Source organism: Neospora caninum, chromosome X (assembly GCF_000208865.1).
Source record: "Neospora caninum Liverpool complete genome, chromosome X".
In the NCBI taxonomy this organism is placed as follows: domain Eukaryota; phylum Apicomplexa; class Conoidasida; order Eucoccidiorida; family Sarcocystidae; genus Neospora; species Neospora caninum.
The window spans coordinates 5,380,420-5,396,440 of NC_018396.1; the positions used below are offsets into that span (position 1 = coordinate 5,380,420).

Here is a 16,021-nt window from a genome sequence, read left to right on the forward strand (position 1 = left end):
AAGAGCCAAAGTTGGTTACTGCATCCAAGACGGCCACTGCATCTGTTGACAAAAATGGTGCTGCATGAAAACAAAACATGTAATCCTCGGTACACCGAAAGATGGGCAGTTCAATCCCGAAGAACACCCTCCTAGAGCATCCCTTTCCTCAAACTGTTAGCACACAAGGCGGGACAGCAAAAGGCACATTTTCTCCGCTGCATGATTGAACTGCATCGTCTCACTTTTCTGTATAACGCGCCCGTACCAGTTCTGCTAACAAAGATTTGTATCCGTCTCAAGTCATGTGTACAGTGGTGGCTGTGTCAACATACGATCCTGCGGAACACAACGAGATGCCTGGGGCCACATGAAACTTTTTTCGTACCACCCCCCCTCTCCCCCTCAAAACCAACACAACCGCCCGCTTACCTCTGCGCCAGACACGCTGCTGTGTGCTTAAAATCTCCCGAAAACAGCCGCATGTGTCACGGCCGAAATTTGAAAATCTGTTTGACTTTCGTAAAGTAAAGGTTCCTCCATCATCAGGACTGCATCCTAGATAAGACACTCGATATCACGGAAGGGAAGTCGGTTCCGTTTGTAGCGTTGCCAGTCAATTGCCTCAAAACGCCAACGCACCGCGTGAACATCTGACAATCTTCCTCTCTCCGAAAATAGGGGCTTCTCCAGGTGGCCGCACGGCAAAACCGAACCCCCTCCAGGGTACTGGAACACCGCAAGGGACGCCAGCAGCCTTGCCCAGACTGTCCACGTCTGATAGCGCAGCAGCCTCTGGTGTTTCTGAGTACTCTATGTGAGATCAGATACAAACGGTTGAGAGTAAAGAGAACTTCCCGTGACTTCCGGCGTCAGCCCCTCAACCTCATGTCTTTTGCCTGTCTCCGGGAGGGGTCCATAGAGCGTGTCAAGATATCGGTCAATATCCGCAGGTTCACTGAGGGCACGGCGTCGGGGCCGAACAACTGGACGACGGCCGTCACTGCGAGTCGTTACCACTTGCGATGGTTGAAAGCTGTCGTAGAAATAAGAGTAATCCACCTGTGGTGGCGCGTAACCACCGTAGATATCATCGGGTCGGTCACCGACTCGTCGAGGCCGTTTTGCTTTCGGCGTGAAATAACGAAGCAGGAGCAAGCTGCCCAGTGTCAACGATGCCACCAAACCAACAGCAGACACCCATTTCTTGAACTCGGATTGACGCTGCCGTTTCCGAAGCGCGTGTGCCTGCTCCCAAAGACTCCGAACAACACCACAATCAAGAACAAGCAAAGCGCCAATGATGCAAACTTTGGAGAATCAATCGGAGATGGACACACTTACGTGCTCATATAGAGCTACATGTAAGTAAACGATAGAGACAGCATTCACCAACTGGAACACACACCTGCGCGGTCTCCAACAAACACTGTTTCTTTTGCACAGCACTGCTGCTGGTCTGCGAACCAGGCCGTTCAAATGAAGGAGACCTAGCTTCTGCCTTCCCAATCGGAAATACAATTTTCGCTTTCTTTCTCCCGTAGAGAGACGGGTGGTCTAGAGGACGCTTGCCATTCGATCTCACGGTGGAATGGGCGATTGACGCCAACCGATTCACAACAGCTCTTCTCGGCAATTTTTAGACGTGAGTTCATAACGAAGGTGCCTCATGGAGCGATGTGCGATGCTTTTCCCTATACAGAATAACAAGTTCGGCGAAGGACCATGAGTTTTTGTACTAGCAGCAACACAACACTGCCACACCTACTTTGGTAAGGTCGAAGCATGCTGTTTCTTTTCGCGCCGCGATCCCGAATATTCGGATGAGTCCGTGCTTCTGATACCGTATGTGGCTAGGTTCTCTGCTAAGTCGTCTTCTTTCGACGGATCCGAATCGGTTGCCAATTCGCCCAATCCAGGAGAAGTCATATTGTCCGGACTCCCCATGGTTGTCCTGAGTTCCGTATAGAGGATGGTCTTGCGAAGGTAATCTTTCCGACGGTTTGTAGTGAGACACGCTGCACTGGAACCCCAGATGGCAACGAAGTTCCTCAACATTGGCTTCGGTCTATTTCCTGATTCGAAAAACCCAATGAACAGCGGTGAGCCGCGATACGTCGTTTACGTTCTGGACAGCGACTTCACAGTATTTACAATCTCTACAGCAGAAAGGGAGAATCGGCATACAGCCTGGAAAGAAGACAATTCAAGCACAAATGCCCTTCTTGGACTTGACACATGAAGTCAAAAACTGCATAGTAAACGTACCAGCTCTAAGGGGCGACACACACGACATTGATTGACAGTTGCATGCCACGCAGCGCATGTTAGTCTGCGACGCGTCACTATTTTCACTTTTAATGCCTCAGCAAGAAAATGGTGAGAGCTCGACCAAAACGCTCCCCTTCGGAATAGGGGTCACATTCCGCACGCACAGAATCCCCGTGCGTTCGTTTCTGCATCCTGCCACAGGTAACCAAGGAACCTGCCCTAGAAGGAAGTCACTCGACATCCTGAGAGAGAGCACCTCCAGCGAGTTACCCGCGTCCCCCCTTGCATTCGCAAGTTGAGTGTTGACTCTTCTGGCAACACAAGAACAGCGCGTCAGCGAGTCACGCGCATATACCACGCGATACTGCATGCCTACAAGGCCCTGGCTGCATAGCTTTCTACAGGAAGGTTATCTTGGGGGAAACAATTACTAAACCCAAACAACCACCAGCCGGTGTGACACACTGAGACAGCAACCGCTTTTCCGGAGAAAACGCTGGTGCTGATGGTATATCAGCAGTCCTCGGATTTAGAAGGGTACACACCCTGGTTGAGCACAGCGATTCCTTAGTCCCCACTTGGCCGAACACTGCTCCTACGCACTCTACAGTCATCATGCGGGGCCTTATTCTTCACGTGCGCGTTTAACTAGTTCGGAAAACGAACAGGAGAGGTCGCCAGAGAGCGGCAACACCCCAACGGGACGACGACTGCAGCGACGCGAACGAGACGCGGAGCCGCGCTCGGTGTCGCGCGTTTGCTCACAGCGTCTAGAGGGACCAACCGCGCCGGCGCGGTCTTGGGTTTCAAACATGTAGTGTTGCTCGGTGGAAATTTGTTATATAGCCGCCTTAGCACTCCCAGTGATGCTGGCAAGAAGGCCGTCCAGTGAGCGGGCTCAGATCCCAGGGCGTCGAACCGTATGTTGCCATGTGGTGTCGACAAGAGAGTTTCATACGGAACATAGAGAGGGGTGCCTCTCTCAAGCGGCCTGCAGCGAACAGGGAATATGCGGGTTGTCTGACAACCGACCCGTCACAGAATCGGAGGTGACAGAGGCGCAGAACACTGATCGGCAGTAGTGTAGTTCAGTGGCGAGTAGGAGGTTTTTGTTTTTGCGTGGGGAACGTGAACACAGGTGTTTACGCTCTCGGTGTGCGCAAAGCCAGACCGCCGCATTTCGTCGGATGGACCGCTCGAAACGCGGTGCCAGAGTGAAAATTCCTTCAAAACTTTTCAGCGTGCCCCGATTTCTCACCAGAACTCTTATCATTTTCAAAAAAGTTTGCGCAAAAGTTTATTCCGCAAATGGGACCCTGCGACTAAAAATGGACCAGGGTCCACAAGAAGGACTGGCGTTGCTCGAGAGGCCTTGACCGCCCCGTTAGAAATTGCCTCATGTGCATGTGACCGGAACAACCGACTTTTCCACTGAGGTCGCGGGGTGCCTCACTGCGCCTTCTCTTTTTTAAACGGCTCACCGACGGGCGCTTTCTAGCGTTCCCTACCTGTCGGTCTAAAACACTTAACCCTCAACCCGCAGAGAGATCCAGCAGTTTTCCCTTGGTTCTCGAACTTTTAGAGAATCTATGCGTAAAAAGGCAGTGCCTCGGCACACCACGAGCAAACCGCCACGGCTGCGCCTGCCTGTAGCGGCCGTCGAGACAGCCCGCCGCAAAAAAAAGATCCACGCGTGACACACCCATTTTACGCCATGACCAAACGCGATAAGAAGGCATCCCATCACACAAGGACCAAAGCACCGTGTGCTCAGCCTCTCGGTCGCCGGTTGCCGCGGGAGACTTGAATCCATTCGTCTTCTCCAGGTTCACCCTTCCGTGCATCCTCAGCTTCTCGAGCAGCTGTTCGCGATCGCGTCCGTGTCGCTGTCAAGAACACGGCAGCAGAAGGAAAAACGGAAAAGTAAAAAATGGAACAGGAAGGCTCAGAAACCCCGCTCGCGGTGCTACCCCAAAGAGCGTCAGCCCACTGCAAAGTCCAAAGGTAAAACACGACGCCCGAAACAAAACTCAGGGCCTCGTGGCCCCCACATCGAGACGCAGACACGAGCGAACACACAAATATATATATATATATATATATATGCATATATATATATATATATATATATATAAATATATATGCATATTATGAATACTGCACCTCCGCGCACACCAAGTGTTACATGAGCATATTTGCACGTAAAAGATGTCATGCTGTTGGCATGGGGGAGGAGAGGTGAAGGGTGTTGCCTAAACACCACAGAGAGACCCGGCGTCCACGAGTTCTCTGTTTTCTCGTTTGTGCGTGTGTCAGCCGACAGGACACAGTCTCCACAAACCTGCAGCATCCATGCGCCGAAATACAAACGTCTCTCAGCAAAAAAACGTGTATCTCCACCTCTAGCGGTTTACCCGGAGGTCCGTCGCAGCCTATCGGCGTCATGCTTGCGCTTGCCATGAGCCCAGCGAGATCCTCCTCCATGTCACATTCCTGATCGGAGGACGAGTCGCCTGAGTCATCAGAGAGCATGCATAGGAACAGACACTCGTTTTCCCGGGGGGGGGGGGGGGGGAAGAAACGAAGCAGACGACACGGCCCCCGTTCGCTTGCTGGCACCGCGCAATCTCGTGTGCGTCGCCGTCTTCACGGTTGTTTCTATACCTGCACCTGGATCTAGTCTCTCGGTGGCAGAGAGCACAAAAAAGGCAAATCAGAACTGGGGCTGGCCTTGCAGAAACGACATGCATTTTTATGTACACATACACCGTACTGAGCATCTCCACCGGCGCACCTCCATATATTTGTATGGGTAGATCTAGAGCTGCATAGACAGTTACTGTACAGGCACAAACACGTGAATGCAGGCACCCGTTTGCGTCTCCATAAGCGTGCACCGTTGCTCGGTGAGCCAAAAACCCTGTGATACGATTTTCGTCAGAAAAACGGTGAAAACTCGAACCCCTCCCGCTGCCGCGGAACTGTCTCCTTACTGGCGTGGCCTGCATGTCCACCCACGCTGTCTCCCGCAGCCCCAGGGTGTCGGACGCGAGACCCGTCAACGGATGCCGCTGCCGAGCAGCTCTGGTGCCTCTCCAGTACTTCCTTGGCGAGCGAAAAGTCGCCGCAACGCGTGCTAGAATGGAGCGCTACCAGAAGCTCCGCCACTTCCACCTGGAAACGAACCAGAAAGCATGACGAGAGTGCAAACACACCGTGAACAGCCCGTGGTCTCTGCACATGAAAATACCGACCGTCACCCTACGGCGCAGGCCGACTCCAGTCCTTCGCCAAAATGCAACGGGCACGTGATGCACGAACCCACCAAGATGCATATAAGAGTAACTCCCACATCTTCGGTACACCCTCCCCCCATATACATGTACAGATACATATATATATATATATATAAAGATATATATATTTATATATATACCAGTGGAACAGAGAGGGCAAACGAGAAGCAGTGCGGGAGGCGGTGGATGGGAAGCATCTGTTTCTCTTTTCCCGGTTCCCCTCGCCAGTTCTTTTCCTTACGTCGGACTCATCCTCGGCAATCACGTGAAACATGCCTTCCAGCTTCAAGCTCAGCTCTCCCGCCAGCCACGTCGAGTTCACTCGACCTAGAAGAGACAAATAAGAAAAACAGAATTTTCGTCCTTTTAAAGCGCCACCCAAGACGCCTGAAAGAGCACTCTCCAAACATAAGAACCATACACACACGCTCACATGCCTATATATATATATATCTACACCTCTATCCATCTCTACCTACTCTATCCAAGCATGCGTCTCTCTCTCTCTCTCTCTATATATATATATATTCATATATATACATATACATACGTATGTCGGGATGCGTGGAAGCACTTCCTGAGGATCAATGGCACACACGAGAGTATACGAAGTGGATGCACAAACATCCACAAACATATATATATATATATATATATGGATGATCAATGTGGAAGACTGAGGGTCTCCTAGAGGTGTGCTACCGAACTGCGTGTATCTATAGACGCACGAAGTTGTGTTCTGACCCACGGTCGGATATTGAGGCGGATCTAGAGTATGAGGCCGGCAAATATGGAGCAGGAGAAGCCCCCCAGCAGGCCAGGGCGTTTTAACAAACTTGTCTCTCGTTTGACGCGAATCCCACGCGCGAATCTTCCGAGGGAACGGCAGCAAGACCTTGAACTCTCACATGAACAGAGTGGGCAGAGACACGAATGCGACGTACTGGTGCTAAACGTGGAAATAATCCACTCGTAGAGATCTTGACGGCGGCGCTGCGGCCCACGCCCCCCCCACGAATGCTCCACTGCGAGGTTCAAAATAGTCCTGAGGAAAAGAGAGGCGCAGAAAAGACGAGAAGGAAGAATGCAACTGGAAAAACAGACGAAGAAAAAAAGGTGATGACAAGGACGACTCTGACACTGGAATAGCTTTCCTTTCGGGATCCCAGCGCACAGCGGCGGAGACACCAGCCGGAGAGAAGACACGACGGCCGCCAAGGAGGCACAGGAAGAGCAGAGAACGAGAGGACAGAGGGAAAACGAAGGTGACACACGAAAACGAAGAACCACGACACTGAGAGATACACGAATAACAGAAGAGACAAGGATAGATGGAGACGAGGAAAAACACACGGCTGTAACGGTTCGTACAGGAGAGACTCACAGTTAGCGCCGTATTTGGTAGGTCCGAAAGTGGAAGAGACACGGTTTGAGCGCCGTCTGTCTCTATCTGGTGACTTGCTTATCTTGTCTATCGTAAAGGTGGGTACATCCACTCGGCGACTACACATTTGCTCGTAATTGTATATACCGGTGATTGCCGGGAAACGGCGCGAGATATCACTGGAAACATTTGTACGTAAACCTCGCAGTGAGGGGAGCAAGCATCCTTCAAAGGAGGCAGTAAAAGGAGTTACCGGTTCTCTGTACAGGTATACAAGGAACTCTCTCTGCTTGAACTTCAGAACTAGAAATTGAGGCACGCCTCCATCACAGCACCACCGGCGGCACATTTGATAGCGACAAGGAAGTGCCCACATAATGTCTAGACGCCGCGTGAAGTGTATCGACACCGCAAGAGGTGAGGAAGGCATTTGCACACCGCTCAAACCCGATTCAAATGCACAACCCGAACAGCCTCAGGCCTCACCATTGGGCGAGGACGGCGGCGACAGCCTTTCTGAAGAGTTCGTCTTTGTCTAGGACGGTCATTTTTGCGGGTGTTTCCGGTTGCACGAGGAGCAGGAAAACGGAAAAGACGGAGGGAAGGAGAGGACGGGAGGAGCGAGGCGTCAAACGATGGACTTAGAGGTTCATCGTCGAAGCGCTCGCTACACACGACTCGAGACGAATTGAGTAGGGTCGGAATCCAATACTATTCCCCTTTTTGTCTTCTTCGCGCAAAACGAGCAAGAATTTGACTTCGCTATCGCCGACGGGTCTTTTGAGGGCAAGTATTTAGACGCTTTGAGCAATTGCGGTGTACATACACTAAGCGACGACCTTAGGCGCGCCGAACAGCGAGCGGTATCCGGCTTCTTCGTTTGAAACGGTTCGCGGAGAGAAATCGCAAAACGGAAGAATTGAGAGCGGCGTGCCACTGAAAAGCGCGGGCGAAATGCTATAAAATGTCAGCCGGTCAGCTTGCTCGCAAACTCACAAAACTCCAAAGAAGGGGGCTTCCTGTGGGGACGTTTTGAAGCCCTAACGAGCGAGGATTGAGGCGTATGAATCCGAGAGTGCAGCACTGCGACTCGAGACATGTCGCCGACGAAAAGAAATCGCGTATGTGCCATCAGCCGCTGTTTTCCCAGTTTCCTACCGCTGAGACAAGTCGATTGTCGCCATGAGACGCTCACATGTGCATTTCTGCTCGGACAGAAGGCCAGAATCAGACAAATTCGCAACGAGCGACAGCGCGTCGAATAGGGAGAGGCGCCTTGCATGCCTGCAAAAAAGTGACACGATCTATAGTCCGATTCTCCCAGAGAAAAGTCTCTCTCCTACGCAAGTCCCGTTCTGTGGTTGTGCCAAGAGCGAAACAGAACATTCCTTTCTTTTTCGCCCGTGGCGGCCCCCAAATCTCGATTTTTTGTGAGGCAGAAAATGCACTCCGGTCTGTGTACACACCCTCCTCGTTTCCTTTTGCAGTTTTCCTCTTTTTAATTCCGGTTTTCGACGCCTTCACTTCGCATTGTCTTGTCGACCGGCACTCTCGCCTCGTTTTTCTCATGTCTTTTTAGCCTTTTTGCTGCCATCTCCTTGCGTCTACGTCCCAGCCTTCTCTGCAGCCACTGGACCGCCGAGAGACAGAGCGCCACGGCATCGTCTTCCACTCTCTCCGGGACCCTCAACGCGGCGACAGGTGCCAGTGAAAAACCCGGCCCTCACCCCTGTCTTTCTTCGCATCTTTTTCCCTCTCTTCTGTCTCTCTTTTTTCAACTGATAGCCGAGAAGAATCCGTTCCTCGACTTCCCCCGGCCCCGCTGTCTCTCTCCTGTCTCACACCCGTCCCTTTGCGTGTGGATAGGCCCTCGGGGGTTTCTTCTTCTTGACTGTCGCGTTCCTACTCTTTTTGTGTACCACCTTCGTGTGTTTTTTCTGAAAAAGCAAGCATGGCAACCGTCAGGGGAGGGGAGCGGTGCTCTGCACTTGCGCCTTCGTGCTCGAGGTCCGGTGCGCTCGCCGCACAGACACCTGGGTCTTTCCGAAGGACTGCCGCTCTCCGCTCTGCGTTTGTCCTTTTCCTCTCCGTTTTCTTCCAGTGCACAGAAGCTGTCCTCTTCGAGGTTCCCGGCAACAGCCGGGAGTGCTTCTTCGTCCCTGTCAACGCCCCGCGCACGAACATCAACGGGTACGTGGCCGCCGCACACGCCTGGTCCGTGCTCAGAGCACTAGCTTCAAGATGAGAGCGAAAAAAACGCACTCTTTGACTGGTGGACAGTCGTTTCTTCGTCGCCCTTCGCATGCACTTGGGGGTGTCTGCCTCTCCTGTCATCTGCGCTGTGCATCTTGTGCGTGTCTCGGTTTGCTCCAGTCGCTACGAATCTTTCCGTGGAAGCGAGAGGATCCGCGTCACCGTCGAAGGCCCCGTCGTGCCGCCGGACCCCGACCAGCCGAAACCGCAGATGACAAGCCAAATGCTCTTCTCCTCCACCAAAGAAAGCTCTGCATTCAAAGTGCAAGTAAGACATCACACATTTGTAATGTTTTCATAGAGGTTTGCCTCTCTAGGAAGGGGAGCGAAACACAGTCTGCACATATATGCCCACAAAGTTAACACCCTTCTCTACTCAAGAGACAGATCTGCATGTTTCTAGGCGCCTGTTTGAATGCGCTGCGTCTCAGCGGGCTCTCTTTTATCGTCGCTGTGAACCTTCCGTCAGCGCTCAGACAGCGCATATGCACGAGGAAGGTGGAATCTCGTCAGAAGGAAACTCTTCACGCGAAATTTGAATGCATTTGTGGATGAGCCCAGTTTTGGGCCGTCCGTCGCGTTCTCGCCTCTTTCTGGTGATGTGAGAGAGTCCCGACACTTGAGTGTCTCGAGGTGTCCCGCTCTTCGTTGTCGTTCATCTGCGCTTGGCGCTGCGGTGTTCTGGTCTCAGCTTCCAGCTTCGGGATTCTTCAAAATATGCGTGGGAAACACCCTCTCGTATGCACAGACCGTCACTCTGAACTTCCACGTCGCTCCTTCGTCCGTGGATGAAGGGTCCGCGGAGCCGGGGAGCTCGAAGCGCCCGCCCGATGTGAACCAACTGGTCATGAGCAGCCACACAGAGGAGCTGAAGAATCTGTCCGACAAAGTCCTCGAAATGGTAAGCGTTTTCACCCTCTCGAGACGGCGGAGAAGACTCCGGAAAGCACGGGGGCAATCCTGTCGCGTTTCGGATGCGAATCGCAGAGATACTCTCGGTGGGGTGTATAGGGAGGTGACGGAAACGCCCCGAAGCTCCAGGAGACGATAGAGCGGAAAAGACGCGCACGTCTGCAACGGCCTGTCGAGCGTGTGTGGAGTGTGGACCTGCCCCACGCGGGAGGTTTTCTCTTTCCCCTTCCGGTGTGGAGTCTGTGTGATCGGCCTCAAGGGAAGAGGGGTGGTTATTTGTGAGGACGGGGTTCTCCCGTGGGGCGGGGTCTTGGACACGCGAACTGAATGCGCAGGCCTGTGGACGCTGTCGTTTTCAGGCAAACGGCCTCTTTGAGCAGCAGTCGAACTCTCTCGCGCGCATGGCAGTCCACGAGCAGTTGGGGACCTCGACGCGAAACCGCGCCAGTCTGTGGAAGGTCATTCAAATGTGCTCGCAGATCGTCCTTTCTCTCGTTCACATCTACGCTGTCCGGTCTCACTTTGAAGTGAAGACCATCGTGTGACAGTTTTAGCGCCAAGCCGTCGGGGGGTGTCCGTATACCTCGCCTGAAGGTCCATCGATCTTTGCGTTGCTGCCCGACATTAGGTTTCTCGAAGGGCCGAACGTTCCCGGGAAAAACCGGAAAGAAGACAACCCTGTGGTTGCGCCGAGACTGCGAGCCAAGGTGTGTACGTACACCGCAGTCGTGTCCGCCTCTTCCGCGGCGCTGGAGAGGAGAGAAGTCGGCGAACGAGATGAAGCAGGGAAGCGAGAGGGCCGGAACAGGGACGCGGGAGACGGAAGCACAGGGAGAACGGCGCGCAGAGAAAAAAGAGACGAAGCTGGCACCGGAAAGAACTGCTTCTCTCTTTTAGGGATGACCTTCACGGAAGGAGAGAAGAAATGTGTGCACCTGTCATTTTCCGCTTCTGTGAGAGATCGCTTTGCTCCCACGCGGTATAGTGAAGCCTCCATAGAGTGGTTTCTCTATTGGAGGAAAGACCACTGAAACGAGTTCCGCATTCCAAAAGAAACTGTGGACACACGCGGAGAGACGCGAACGGGCCGGATGGTGCTCTCACGAGGACTGTGTCCTCTCTCAGCCGCTGTGTCTTTGTCGCTGTTTTATTTGCCTGCATCCACGCTCTCTCGCTGACGCCACGCCAGCCCCTTTCGTCTCCATCGTTGCTGAGCGCCACTCCTCGTCACAGACACGATTCGCACTCCTCGATACTTGCAAGTTTCGCAGGTGCATGCATGCCCATTTAAGTCAGAGATAGGGCCCGTTTGCATGCGCGCATAGCCGCACATATCCACCTCTATACGCGTAGGCAGACGTCGGGAAGTTTCTGTGTCGTCGAGAGTCCCGCTGGCCCGCGCGTCGGCGAAAAACAACCGCAGAGGAGGGTAGAGCAACGAAGGTTGTTTCAGTCCTGGGGGACTGAATTCGATCGGATTCTTAGGGCAGTTGTGTGCTGCCTGCATGCAGCATGCGTAATCGCGACAGTGGGCCAGAAACGGTACAACGTGCCTGCAGAAAAAGATTCATAATAATGAGGCTGTTGCACGTTTTCCCTGAAATCCCTTTCCATGCAAGAAAAGCCGTTATAGCTAGCGAATGCACAAGGCACAACGTAGTGATGTCCGGTAAGGACACCACGGCTGCTCGTGGGCCTCCTGTATCGTCTGGCTTTTCGACGAGTGCGCCACAGCGGGAAGCGAAGGTAGCCAATTGCAGCTGTCTTTTCACAGAGGTGAAAGAAGCTTTACTGCAATCTCTGGGGCCTTCCGCGTCGCTCGTGCAAGATTAAAGCTTCTTTACGCCTGATGTGTACAGACCCTCGGGGCTTTTTACCAACCCCTCACGGTCCCTGTTTTTAAATGGTAAATCGGGCAATGCGTACAGTCACATGCTGACTGATTTTTATGTCATGTGGGGGACAGAATTCCTGTGTTTTCCCTGTAACTGAGAGCCGCGTCTACGCAGTTGTGGCGACCGGCTACTTGCGAAAAAAAGGAGGTTCCTGCTTTGCCGATGTAGTTCGTTTGTTGAGTGCCTGCTGGAGCTCACGGAGAGGCGCAGTTCTACCAAGAAGCATGACTACGAACGAGTACAGTAGCCGATTGATGTGTTGCGCAGTGTTTCCTTCCCTCACTGAGTTTTGTTTCCTTTGTGGCAGACGAAGGCCCAAACTGGGATTTCATGCGGCTGTACCAACCCCCCATATCAGCCAGTTTCCAAGTCTCGTTGCTCGTCGTTCCACTGCGTCTCTTATCCAGCTGACTCTACGGTATCGGGTGATAGAGATCGTCTTGAAAGAACGAAAAACTCTACCTTTTGCCTATATATCTGGCCTGGTCTGCCCGCCTGGTGCAGACTGCGCCGTTTGCAGAAGGAAGAAAGGTAAGCTGAGGGGTGCTTTACAGGATAAAGCTGAGTTCAGTGGGAAGCTGTCCAGTACTTGTTCAGAGCGTCTTCGTGTGAGACCGTTGAACTTTCTGACGAAAGATGGGGCAAGAGATGACCCCCCCCCCCCTGCTAGGAACACACAGGAGGCGACGCAGCGCGTCTGCCAGTCTCGGGGCGGCATTCAGTCGAGTCTCCTCTCTATCAGGCTGCAGGCTGCAGGAGACGGGAACACAGACGGGCGTCCAAAGGCCCGTGACTGTGTCGAAGACAGGGACAGGCACGTAGACCGTCCCTGGGGTGTCTCCTTACCAACTGCAAGTGAGGACGAACTGGAAAATCCAACGAGGGTCTACCAAGATTTGGTGAAGTCATCTGCGTGGCAAAAAGCAGGAATCGTACGTCAAGTCTAGGATAGCGTGGGAAAGGAAAGAAGAACTGATATCTCTTGACACGAATGCGAAATTTTGCAGGGTAGGACGACACCCAAGAAACAGGAAAGCCAGAGACCACATCCTGGCAACACGCGCGAGGCGCCCGCCTCCCGCGCCTACTCCGCGAAGATTGCTAAGTGATCGTGGAGTTCTCCCTTAAAACGCGTGGCGTAGGCGGTCTCCTTCTCGACGGCTTTCAAACACTAACGAGTCGTTCCTAGGCAACTCGTCTGTCCAGCAACTTGACGGCTTTCTCACTTTTGGACACGCGACCGTGTGCTTGTCTTCGTGCATGCAGCACCTGCGCTGGGAAGAGTTGGACCATCTTGTGCTTGGCCAAGACGTAACCTGGAGAGACCGCTGCCGCGTCTTCTCCCAAATCATCTTATTTTTGAGGCAAAAGCCGTCAAGACGACGCTTGCTTGATTGGTCTTTGTCCACGAAGGAATCCGCTTCTCCCTCTTTTTTCCTCTCTTACCACAAAGAGTCTTTGCCCGTGCGATCTCGCGGTGCTCAGTGAACGCTGTTGTGGCTGTCATCGATGCGCTTTTCGTTCTTTTCCCGCGGAAAACGCCTGAGCAACGCTTCTCTAGGTTCCTATCGCCGTGGCATCGTGTCTTCTTCTCTTTCATCTCACCCAAAGGAGGGAGCGGCGGCCCCCTGCTTCTTTTTCGACGCAAGCGGCGTGCCGCGAAACCGGCTGTACCCCACGTGAAACACGCGGTTTCTGGATTTTTTGCGCGTTTCCCTCGTCTGCGAAACTCCACTCTCTCCAGCTGTACATACACTGTCATACTTTACAGGTTAGAAGGGCCTCGTACCCATTCTTGTCTCCAGCTTCAGAACTGGGTGTTGTCGCCGCAACGCGCATCCGACAGCTCGGTACCCTCTTTCCGTCTGCCTTTCCGGCTGTTCGCTCTTCGTCGACAGAACTCGTTCTGGTTCGCAGGCACCCCGGTTCTCCCGGCTTCTGCCCGCGTGCTTTCGTCAGACCAGGAACATACCTGCCGTTTCTCTCCAGTTCCGCTGTTGCTTCCCGGGGGTTCCCCCGTCTCGGTTCCACGATCCGCGTCGCGGCCCGAATCTCGCAAGAGAGACATCGCCATCTTCTCGTGTTGGTGATTTCTCTTCGACTCCTCCAGGAACCCCGAACCTTCGTTCCTGGGTGCTCTCACTCAGTGCGATTGCGAGCGGAAACTGTCATGTTTTGAAGCGCTCGTCTGTTGGGACACACCGCGGGGGCGGGGGCGAGAAGGCGCCTCGTCCTCTTCAGTTCGCTTCTTGGGAGGCACAGTCCCGTCATCGCTCGTCGACTGGAAGCGTCGACTCTCTTTCCGGAGACTTCAGACCATGGCGCCTTCCACGAACCAGCGATCCATAGAAGCCCGCGAGCGGAAGGCTGCTGCGGCAGCTGAAGCCGCCCGCATCAAACTCGAGGAGGCGGAGAGAAAAAAGTGGGAAGACAATGACAAGAGCTTGGCGAGAAAGGCTGAAAGAAAGGTGGGTTCCCTGAGGAGTGAGAGACTGGAAACACCGCTTTCCTAACATGCTGCAAACTGGGACTGTCTGCAACAGACCGCCTTCCAACCCCAACGCGTCATCACTAGATGTCGAATTCGGGGCATTTGGCCGCCCTTTACAAAGCGGTCTCTTCGTGCCTTCGCCCAGGCTCAGGGGCATCCAAGTGATACAGAGGTTTACATGCATTGATGTGCAGGAGCGCTCGCACCCCGTTTCGATACACTGTTCTCAGGGTCACTGGACAAACCAGAATGTTCCCCCCTCGTGCAGACCACCGACTTGTGTGTTGGGATTCATACACATGTATGTGTCGATTGAGTTACGCCCAGATCTGCACTCACATGTATACATGTGCATGTATATCTATATCTATCTATATATAGATATAGATAGATATAGATATATCTGGCTATGCGGGGATCGGTAGAGGCAGAGAGAAGAGGAGTGCGCTGTGTGTTGCCGGAGTGGAACGGAGGTTTCGGGTCAGAAGTGTCGAGAGAGAAGTTTTTGCACTTTGGTTTTTTTCTCGTTTTTTTTGTCGTGGCAGGCGACAGCTCAACAGAAAGCTGAGGAGCGTTTACAGCACAGAGCGGAGCTGCGCCGCCTTGCTGCTGAGGAAGATGCTGCGGCCGCGCGGAACACACAGAAGAAGGTGAGGAAGAGCAGCGTTTTCTTGTCTCCCACTTCGATGCCGGCTCGCCACTTTTGCCTTTTCTCCGCCGGGTGTCTCCTTTGGGTCTCTCTGTGGTCTTTTGCGCCGGTCGCCGCGGATTCCCTCCTTTTCTCTCTGCTGTTTCCCGCGCTTCTTTGCTCTCCACGTCTTCCTCGTCGGTTCCGTTCCTTCTCTGTGCAGGCGCCTCCGCCCAAGTTGACTCGCGCCCAGATTCAGCAGCGGGCCCTGCTAGCGGCGGCTCAGAAGAAGAAAGCGGAAGAGGTGAGAGACAGAGAGCGAGCCGCACGGTGTGTTGCCCGCCTCGCAACGTTTCACGCAGTGCTGTTCGAAGAAAGGTGGGGCAAAGAACAGACACAGAGACACGGAGAGAGAGAGAGGAAAGGACGCAGAGAAGGCGGGAAGCCGCCTGCGCAGAGAGAGCGTGGCGTGGGAGCGCTCGGAGTGGCGGAACTGAGCACGGGAGAAGAGGGGCGTCACGGGAGTCTGCTGAGCTGCGTCTTCCTGCAGGAGGAGGCGAAAGGATCCCCAGCAGAAATGGAACTGCAACCCAACATCAATCACATTATTCGACAGCAGACTCTCCAGGCACGCGAGGCGGGTATCGAGTTCATGACCGGTAAGTGAAGAAGCAAAACTGCAGCGTTGCATTGCTATACGTCCACGTGCACGCCAACCGCCAGAATGCGTGTATCCCGCGTACACACGCGCACATTTCTCGAGAGATCCCTGGAGAGAGAGAGCATGTGGCAGAGGGAGAGATGTCGAAAGAGAGTGTGCTCGCGAGCGAGCTTCGCCGGTTAAAATCTGCTGGCCACGTTTCGGAGACGCACGCGCCACTTCATTTCTGTTCTCTGCTGAGCCTTGGCCCC

General features: G+C 53.5%; 4 protein-coding genes across 4 annotated transcripts in view; 3 read left to right on the forward strand and 1 right to left on the reverse strand.

Moving 5' to 3' along the window:
• Nucleotides 1–867: 867 nt before the first annotated feature.
• NCLIV_051095 (uncharacterized protein) lies at nucleotides 868–1,948 on the forward strand (the record flags this gene model as incomplete). Its single annotated transcript, XM_003884664.1, has 2 exons — nucleotides 868–1,221; nucleotides 1,757–1,948. The coding sequence occupies 2 exons, from the start codon at nucleotides 868–870 to the stop codon at nucleotides 1,946–1,948; spliced, it is 546 nt and encodes a 181-aa protein (XP_003884713.1).
• Nucleotides 1,949–4,231: 2,283 nt separating this feature from the next.
• Nucleotides 4,232–7,478, reverse strand: NCLIV_051100 (conserved hypothetical protein; the record flags this gene model as incomplete). The annotated part of the gene is made up of 6 exons (XM_003884665.1): nucleotides 4,232–4,239; nucleotides 4,665–4,763; nucleotides 5,244–5,424; nucleotides 5,788–5,873; nucleotides 6,491–6,591; nucleotides 7,417–7,478. The coding sequence occupies 6 exons, from the start codon at nucleotides 7,476–7,478 to the stop codon at nucleotides 4,232–4,234; spliced, it is 537 nt and encodes a 178-aa protein (XP_003884714.1).
• Nucleotides 7,479–8,881: 1,403 nt separating this feature from the next.
• On the forward strand, nucleotides 8,882–10,640 carry NCLIV_051110 (conserved hypothetical protein; the record flags this gene model as incomplete). The annotated part of the gene is made up of 4 exons (XM_003884666.1): nucleotides 8,882–9,120; nucleotides 9,304–9,451; nucleotides 9,875–10,084; nucleotides 10,455–10,640. The coding sequence occupies 4 exons, from the start codon at nucleotides 8,882–8,884 to the stop codon at nucleotides 10,638–10,640; spliced, it is 783 nt and encodes a 260-aa protein (XP_003884715.1).
• Nucleotides 10,641–14,308: 3,668 nt separating this feature from the next.
• NCLIV_051130 (DEHA2F08492p, related) overlaps nucleotides 14,309–16,021 on the forward strand; it is a gene marked incomplete at both ends in the record, with an annotated part of 2,791 nt that continues 1,078 nt past the window's right edge. The window contains 4 exons of the mRNA XM_003884667.1: nucleotides 14,309–14,458; nucleotides 15,027–15,131; nucleotides 15,333–15,413; nucleotides 15,660–15,768. Coding sequence (XP_003884716.1) covers nucleotides 14,309–14,458; nucleotides 15,027–15,131; nucleotides 15,333–15,413; nucleotides 15,660–15,768 — 445 coding nt within the window. The remainder of the gene's footprint in view (nucleotides 14,459–15,026; nucleotides 15,132–15,332; nucleotides 15,414–15,659; nucleotides 15,769–16,021) is intronic.